At 35.2% G+C, this 9,781-nt stretch overlaps 1 protein-coding gene across 1 annotated transcript in view; it reads right to left on the bottom strand.

Annotated features, from left to right (window-relative positions):
• Window positions 1-776: 776 nt before the first annotated feature.
• Pcdh10 (protocadherin 10) overlaps window positions 777-9,781 on the bottom strand; it is a 57,140-nt gene continuing 48,135 nt past the window's right edge. Inside the window, exon 5 of the mRNA XM_036190080.1 lies at window positions 777-2,511. Coding sequence (XP_036045973.1) covers window positions 2,441-2,511 — 71 coding nt within the window. The 3' untranslated portion in view covers window positions 777-2,440. The remainder of the gene's footprint in view (window positions 2,512-9,781) is intronic.

The following is a 9,781-nucleotide window of genomic DNA, read 5'->3' as shown; positions in this document are numbered from 1 at the left end:
CCAGCAAGAATCCTAGATGAATTCATGGCAGGGCCCATTCACAGAAAATAAAATGATACTCCACCTACATAATAGGGATTGTTTTGACAAATATCATCCATATAGAATTCTATATATGATCAAATTTACATGTGAGAACTGATCTAAGTCTCTGAATTAACCATAAAACTTTAAGAAAAATGCTTGGTTTTCAAGTAGTGAAGGTAGCGATTCAGATATCTTAGCATCATTCTAGGTCATCTATTTCCTATTTGTTCAGTTAGTTATCAAGGACAGTTCTAATTCCTTATATGCACTAATTGGTTAGTGCATGTCTGAAACATTCAAATATTCAAAATTTTGTCATTTGTCCCAGAAAAAAAAAGACATTTCAGATTGTTGTGTTTTAAAAATGACAGTTTCAGAGCAAACTGACATTTATGTTTTCCTAAAATACTACTTGAATTATCATCATTTCCTTCCATACATATTTTGAAGATTAATAAGTGTTAGGTTGTGCAAGATGCCAAAAGTGGGAAAGCTCCCTAGCCTAGATTGAATGCATAACAATTACAATCCATTGCCTCCTAATTTCTCTGTGAATTACCATTGGTTTATAAGTATTTCTTATTCAAAACATTTATCCTCTATCTTTTATTTCAAGTGTAGCTGGTTAGAATTGCTGCATTCTGGAGACACCAGAATTTAGGTCATTTTGTCTTGAATTTTCAAAATTTTGTTGTTGTTGTTGTTAACCAGTTTAGATGGATTTTTTTCATTCATTTATAATGAATTTAATTTTATAAGAAGGCATGCCCTTTACATAAAAAAGACAAAAAGATTCTTTATGTATAGCTAATTCAAAAGACTAATTATGAGATCTACTTATCTGAAAGCAATCATGATATTTATAGACTATTAAAAGTTAGCAGAAGGGGAACACATGGATGATTTGTAAAATTAAAACACAAATATAATTTTTTAAAAAGGGGAAAAAAAGTTAGCAGAACATACTCTTAAAATAAAGTTAGTTTCATGTAATTTGTTCCTAATAAGTTAAGTGTTGATGGCAAGTTTTGGCTTTGCACAAACACTCTGAGCTTCTTTTAGTTTCCCATTGTTGGTAAAAAGGAATGAAGGCATTTTGGATACTTTTCTTAAAAACAATATTTTACTTAAATTTCTGTGTATGTGTGTTTTGCCTGCATGTATGTATGTGCACTGGTGACTAGGTCTGCCAGAGGCAAGTATGTGATCCCTTGGACTCTGAATTATGGAGAGTTGTAACTCTTCATGTATCCACTGAGAACTGAATCCCAGTCATCTGCAATAGCAGTAAGTGCTGTAAATTCCGTCTCCCTTTTAAATGCTCTGGACATGCCTGTACTGGACCTGGGAACATGCTTCCATGTGGAAGAGAACTCCTTGTTTGTTGCTGAGATCTGGAAAGTTTCGCTGTTGCCACGTGGGTTTTCTATTGACTTCCTGAAATGTAATGTTTATCATCTCTGGCATGATAGATTGGGTAGATAATTCCTTCCTTATAACATTCTGCTCTGTGATGGAGGTTAGGTGCCATTGTCCTTGAAAAGAGGTAAAGCTTTTGTTACACTAGGTCTCTTGATTTGCTTCATAGGTGTTCACATTTTGGTACTAAAAGGATAACAAACATGAACAGATTAGGTCATTCCCAGGCAGGATTCTCTTGGTAGGGATGACAGTCTCTGTAGTTAAAGACTCTTCAATAATCTGTCAGAAATGGGCTGTGCTGTGTAGCACTATTCATTTCTATATCCCATTTTGGATTGATGTACATGCACTTTTATATCCTTCAGCTCAATATAACATTTGGCCTTTCATGTTCTCAGTTTAAGCTACAGGGAATTCAAAGATATTTCAAAGTGTAATTATACCAATCTGCATATAAAAGGCTATATGTCCTACAGAGGGTTTTATGAAAAAGTAACTGCTTTCAAAGAAGAAAATTAGAAGTAATTCCCACAACTGAAAGTCACCAAAGTTAATGCATATTTCATTTGATGACAATATTTTATATTTTTAAGCCAATATATTAATATTTCATGTGTGTGTTGTGTGAGTGATGAGGAGTAAAGTAGAAGTGAAAATTGAAGAGCAAAGCAAAGAAAGAACAAGTGCACATTATATATGTTGTTTGAGAAAATAGCCACATCACACCAGAAAAGCCAATGCGTATAGTACTGTAACAGACAATGGGTTTCTCAATTATCTATTGTATTAGCTATCTATTGTTGCTAAACAAGACACCCAGGAAGAGAGCAGCATAATTCTCCCATATTTATCTCACAGTTTGTGTGGTTTGGAATTAGTGCAGCTCAGTTAGTGCCCAGCTGAAGTCTCGCAGGAGCTTTTCGGTCACGCTGTCTGCTTGGGAGCATTCTTATCTGAATGCCTCAAGTCGAGAATCGGCTTCTGAGCTCAGTCATGTGGTTGTTTGCTTGCCTCCATCTTTCGTCAAATGAGCCTCTCCACGCAGCTGCATCCACAGCATTTCTGCAAACAGCACGAGAAAGAAATCAACAGTATACAAGGAGCTTCTCAAAGAGGAAACCATAGATGCTGTTCTATCCTGATATCCCAGAGATGTCCCCCGCTTCCTCCCACTGTGGTTTGTGATTCTCAAAGCTGGTTTGTTATAGTCCACCTCCCTTCGAGAGAAAGGTTTGAATAACAGAGGCTGACTCTCTTCATATGTCTGTTTATGCAAAGTCATTTTCAGCCTTTTAAAAAAAATACAAATGACCTTTTAAGATGGAAGTCCTTTTAAGATGATTTTAAACTGAACGGACATATTGTTTTTTAAACAAATTCTTCAGCTATGTTGTTTCAAACATTTTGCTCTTCAATTTAAACTTTTTGAATTCAGCAAGTTTCTTACACTTACAATGATGAAAAATGACCTGTTTTCTTTTTTAATGTTTTTTTTTTTTTCTCTTTTGAGGGGGGATTAGCATTTAAGAAACGTCAGAAACATAATTGTGTGGTTCTAAAGCTAACAAAGTGCTTAGCAGAGAAGTTGAGGAGCATATGGCTATCCTAGTCCCAAACAGTAAACTGTGTCTGTATGTGCCAATTCTTAATTACCAGCTCATTAACACACAGGTGTCAATTGCTGGTGGCAAAGGCAATACCCACATGGCCTAGTTTCTGTCATGCACAGTGTAATTAAATTGACCTCCAGTGCTGATGCTTGCTACTTTCCTGTTACCATTTAAACACTAATCTCAGGTCCTAATCAATTTAGAACAATATGGCAAATAAACCAATGTAACAAAAGAAAAATATGCTATTTTGTGCTATTTTTCAAAATAAATCTTCATTTGGAAATATAACCTTAAAAAGATTTGTCTAAATAATCACTGGTGCTACACTTAACAAACAACAAATAACAATGTATATCACACATACTGAATGTTAACAAGACCAATTTACATTTGATAATAAAGGTAGAGTTGTTGCAAAACAAAAGGAAAAATAAATTATTGTAAATGCTAAATTTAAGTAAATGAATTGTGGTATGGTTTTCATTGTTGATTTGTAATGAAAAATGTTGTTTACTTTTACATTTTGATTATTCATTCAAATGTTATTTTATCTCAAACATAACAACACTTTCCAATAAAGCCATAGCAAGAATAGAAGCTATACAACAGGCATTTTACAGATAAGGTTTCAAAGCTATGATGGGTAAGATTATCTCCTGATTGTTCTGTGGGGATCACAAGGGTTTGCTCACTATGTATGAAGTTCATTTTCAAGCTTCAAGTTAAAGAAATTGGAGAGGTAAATTTTTGTACTAGCCTTTTTTCCTCTTAAAATTTTCCTAATGTGAAAAAAAAGTTAAAAAAAAAAACAGAAAGAACAATAGAAGGAACATGAGAAAGCAGCTCTTATATTTGGGGGACTATAAAGCACAATTGGGTGTGTCTAACATAGCAATATTGACAGGATTTAATTCTTAGTGACAGAGTAGAAAGAAGATATCAGGTTTATTCCCCAGAGAGTCCCAAAGGCTCAGAAACTGATCCTGCAAACTAGCTGAACAGTGAGAGTGAAACTAAACCCAGAGCGGGGTCAAAAATGCCTTAAGATGTCATTAGAGCTCCCAGAGGCCCTCCTCTACCCGCACAGGTGGCAGGCGGCCAAGTGTTCACTCGAGTTGGAAGAAAGGCTTATCCTCTTGGAGGGTAACACAGACAGTGCCTAGATTGGAAGACAGCAGGCAGAGTTTAATGTCGATCATTATGATAGATGTCTGGGTATTTAGTCTCCCAGGTTTCTTTTCCCAATTAGCTTTCAGAGCCCAGGTACTAGGGTTATGCTTCTAGGCAGGAGAACTTACTTAAGGAAAATATACCTCAACACAGTAATGTGAATTCTCTAATCAAATGATTCCACTAAAGGACTTTATATACCTACCTACTCAATAAATGCTTCTCACCAACAGCTTACCATTCAAAGTTTACTGTAAAAATAGTCAAGTGATGCATTTCTATTCCTTATTGTTAGAATTATGTCCAAAATTTAATATGTGCCAGAAAAATCTGTACCAGTGTGTTATCTTCATTTATATAGCAGTTTATCCATCATTCCAAGAAAGACACACTATTCACTGAGATGCCTCCCATCCATATATTCAGGTGAATAGGAAAAGAGTTTAAATGTGTGAAAAGAGATCAAATAACTGTGTTAAGGAAAACTTCTTAGAATTAACATTATAAAAGTAACAATAAACTTTTTAATCTAATGGAAGTTTAAACTACAAACATCTTAGAGGATGAAAATCTCAATAAAATTAGAAGATAAACATGCAATAAACAGAAGCTATGTTATTGTAAAAAGTAGACCGTTGAAAATAAGTAATAAAAAAAACAGAAGTTAGTAGAGGAAGTTCAATCTTTAAGGAATTAAGAATCTGGTAAGTAAAGATGATGAAATAATAACAAGAAAATTTTCAAAATCATTTGTTTCATTTGTAGGTTCACAGAATTTCCCAGCTGCCTTCAGTGTGATTTAAAATAGATACACATCAAATTCCGTGATATTATGAGCTTTCAGAACTTGATAATAAAGAGATTATTCCATGCATTTATAAAGGAGTTAGGGGCCCTTCAGGAAGACCTGATTTATGAAAATATTCTACTTTTGTAAGACAGCATATTGACCCCTCTCAAACAATCTAAGAATGGAGAGTTAAGCATGACAGATGACTCTAGTTCTCGGAAAGCCTGAGGGCTGGTTGTTGAGGCCAGCCCAGTGGCTCTGTGTTTGCCATTAGATTCAAATGGTCCTTCTGACTCTCAAGGATTTTCATCTTAGTTACCTTTAGCTGTCAAATTGACATTGCCTAGAAAAGAGAATCTTAACTGAGGTATTGCCAACATCATATTAGGACCATGAGCATGTCTTTGGGGGATTGTCTTGATTGTTATTGATATAAAATGACAAAGCCTATTGTAGGAGGCACAATCCCTAAGAAGACATTCCTAGATTATATAAGAAAGCTAGCTAAGCCTTAGTGTGTAAGTCAGGAAGTAGAATTCCTCCATACTTTGGCTTCCAATTCTGGTTTCAGTTCCTGCTCTGACTTCTCTCAATGATGGACTATGACCTGGAAGTGTAAGTTAAACCAACCTTTTTCTCCCTATTTTGCTTTTGATCAGGGTGATTTATTAGGGACAGAAATAAAACTAGGACAGGTAACAAAAGTCCCTCCCCAAGGCCACCCATAGCTGAGCCCTACATGTCTATAAATGTCAATCATATGTCTTCATAAACCACTCTGATGTAATGTTACAGGCATGATAGACTATGGACAACTGTTCTACATCATCTCAAAAAGCTAAATTTTCCTAATTATGACTGAGTCTGTGTGTGAGGGGTTGCACCTATGCACACACTGGTGACCTAACCCTGGACAGTATGCATACTAACTCTATGATTAACCTGCATTCCCTAGTCATTAAGCCATATTTTCAAATAAAGTTGTCTTCCTTGTATCTTAAATTAATTGGCCTGCCATGTAGCTAGAATCTGGACTTGATTCTTATAACAATAATCATCTGGACATTGATATAAGAATAATGAATACCTTGGTTTAGGGTCTGCCACAATTCTATAGTAATAGATAACAGGAATCATTACATGTGCCATACAGACTATTTCTCAATCATTTAAAGGATTGAGGTGTTATTGAGAGTGATGATGACATTTACTTCATTTCTCAAAAGAGACAGTGATGGTGTGTGTGTGTGTGTGTGTGTGTGTGTGTGTGTGTGTGTGTTAACAGGTGTGTGCAGGTACATATGTGCATTTGTGAATGTAGGAGCTATAAGCCAGCATGTCTTGTTTTCTATCACTTTCCAACTTATTTTTTGAGACTAAGTCTCTCATTGAATGTATAACTTCTAAATTCAGCTAGACTGGCTCACCAGTAAGCCTTATGAATTATTCTAGCATTTCTTCCACAGACTTTGGATTACAGGTATGCATTAACTCTCCTGTCTTTGTGGAGGTCATCAAATGTAGGTCTTTATGTGACACAAGCACCTATAGATAGACTGAGCCATCTCCCTGCACTCAGCAATGCTGAGCTCTTGGAAAGAACATCAATCAAATTTCATGTCCCTAAACAGACAGTTTAAGTGGGATCAACTATGACTTCCTTAGAGAACATCCATTTAAATTTTGGAGTGGGAAGTAAATCCTTCTTTGTTAGAGTTCCAGAGTGTTAATAGATATACATTACCAGTGGTATCCACTGCCTATACTTAATGTACACATGTCTCAATTTTCTTTGTTTTCAATGCCAAAGAACACCTATAAAATGCATGTTTTAAAAGAATGTCTGTCTATATGGTCTTCATCCTCTTGGTCATGCACCTATTTTTCATCTTAGTGAGACATTGCTGCTCTCTAGAAATCTCAGTTCATCTTCAAGTGCTAAATTTATATCAAGGCTTTAAAAATCGTTTTGGTGATGCTAGAGTCAAGAGCCTTGATAACTGGCACAGTCAAGAGGCTATCCAACTGTACTATGCAGTTGTTTACCTACTCTTGGTATCTAGTGTCCTAGCCAAATAGTTTTGTTTTTTGTTTGTTTGTTTTTGTTTTTGATTTTGATTTTGATTTTGATTTTTGATTAAGGAGGCTGGGCATAATTGTTCCTTCTTGCTCCAGAATAGGATTGACAACCAATGTCTTCCTTATCTGAGTTTCAGGGAGACTGTTTTGCTCTGTTTCTGAATGCAGCCACAGTGACACTATGTGGTGTTTTGTGTTCTCTCACATGTTGTGAGAATGTATGACTGATAATGTTTTATCTTTCTTATCTGTCTATCCAGCATCAGGTATATGTGGTATCTACTTCCATAATCTGAGGGTAGGGTTTTTTTCACTGATTAAGGGTATGAATAGCAGGTGATTTCTTCTCATCCTTTCTTATTTTGCTTTATGTATTTCACTAAAGCTGTTAAAGTATCATAAGCTCTCTTATACAGAAGTTAACTCCAATATTAGAACTTCCTCTGTTAGAGAGAAGAACATTGAAACACAGCATATTTAGAGGGAGATTAAAAAAAAATGAATTATCTAAGACAGTAGTTCTCAACCACCACAGGATCTATATCAGATAGGGTACATAATAGATATTTACATTGTGATTTATAACAATAGAAAAATTACAGTTAAATTAAGTAGCAACAAAATAATTTTTATGTTTGGTGGTCACCACAGCATGAGGAACTTGGTTTTAAAGGTTCACAGCATTAGAAAGGTTGAGAACAACTTCTCTAAGGGAAAGCAAACCACTACATCTTTCAAGGAAGCTCCTTAATTCCAGGCAGTAAACAACTCAGAATAACTTCAGGGAATTCTTGAAACTGAGAAGTTTCAAAGGGTCCCTTTTTCCCTAAGAGTGCATAAGCAACAGAGACTGCTGAGGGTCTCGGGTAAGCTGAGCCTCCTGAATAAGCAGAAACCCATGTTCTGCAGCCCCAGAAAAGCCTGGAAGAAACCGAGATCAATGGAACTGAATGGTGGCTGTTATGACCAACTGAGTCAATTGAAAGGGCATTTTGTAGTTGTTAATTTTTTTCTTTTTCTTTTGAGTGTGTGCAGGCTGTGCAGTGCACTCCAGGTTTCCAGCTTCCATGAGCTGTCACCCAAGATGATAGGGCCTTTGGTGATACAACTGTATTTGCAGCTGTTTTGGTAGCTCCTCACCATACCCTGTAAATGACCCCAACAAAACACATTCATTCACCAAGTTAGACTTGGTGCTTGTTGTATAAGTGTTGATGCAGTAAGGTGTTGTTTAAGTGTTGATGCTGTAACTTATTTGCATATTATCAAATATGGCAGCCTCTGGTGTTTCCATGAAAAACAGACACAGAATGGAAAGCTAACTTGGTACAGGTTGAAAATTCAGTATGAAAAGAATTGGCTAGACTAAATGTGAAATTTATGGGTCAGATTCTTGGATAAATTTATCAACATTCATCTCTTTTTATCCATTACATTAGGACATAGAAAGCAACAAGGCCCTGTTCTGTGCTAAAATACTGTTGCTGGGAAGGACTCACTTAAAAAGAAAACACACAGAAATAGTATCAGTTTCTACTAAAGGCATAGAAATGAGTTGTAATGAGCATAGATTCAAAACTACGAACAATTGATACCTTTAAAATATTTAATGAAAAATATTTGAACTTGGATTAAAAGGAAAGATAAGTTTTACAACTGTTATATCTTTTATTTTTACTAACATTTCTTTATATTGGTTATGTGGTATTTTGTGTATGTCACAAAAGATGACAGAATATTTGGCTTCTTCTGTGTCTTTCTCATTTAAAAGCTGAGCAGGCTTTCTCCTAGATACTCCAAATTGTCCAATTTTTTAAAAATATTTGAAATTGACATATTGCACATTCAAAGTCAAATCCAAGCAAATATGATTCAGGAAAAATGTTAGCTAGCACTAAAATTTAAATAATAACCATCAAATATTACACAAAGAATTATCAGAATGTAGGCTAACTACCATCATTTGCTCCAAGAATAAAACTATAAAATTATTTTGTATTGCTTATAAATTTTGTCTTTCTGGTCTTCTTGATTAGCATAGTAAATGAAAAAGAGAAAGGTGGAAATCACTTTTGCAAACAAGACTATATTCCTGTAGACATATTTTCATTTCTTTTGTGGTATTTCATTTAAAAGAATCCCAATTAACTTCAGAAAAGGAAAAACTTATCTTCCTTTCTGTCCTGCCTACATCAGGCAGATGACCATCTACCAGTGAGACACTGGGATCAACAGCTCTTCTTAAATTCTTTTACACTCTTCTCCTTTCCCCTATTTTCATTTTTTTCTTTATTAAGAAATTTTTTATTATTTACATACCAACCACAGATCTCCCTCTCTTCCTTCTTCCTGTCACCCTATCCCAACCTTTCCCCCCAACCCACCTCTCAATCCTTCCTCCAAAAAGGTAAGGCTAGTTAGTAGTCTATTCTGAAAGAAAAATTTGTTACAATATTATCTTAGCTACAAGGTCATAATAACCTAATAATAGGTCAATGTTTTTACCTTATTAAAAAAATTGAATGGTGATTAATTATTTTCAGTGTTGGCTCCCATTATTACTATTGCATGTGATGATGTGATATACTCTTTTCTACAGAAGAGTTGTGGAAAATTGTTTCTTTGGAGGGCATGAGAAAGTGGATTAGTGGGTAAAGTTCTTGCTGCACAGGCCTAAGGA

This window comes from Onychomys torridus, chromosome 6 (genome assembly GCF_903995425.1).
Source record: "Onychomys torridus chromosome 6, mOncTor1.1, whole genome shotgun sequence".
Lineage (NCBI taxonomy): Eukaryota > Metazoa > Chordata > Mammalia > Rodentia > Cricetidae > Onychomys > Onychomys torridus.
Note: the sequence above shows the minus strand (reverse complement) of the source record. Positions and strands in the feature narration are given on the sequence as shown.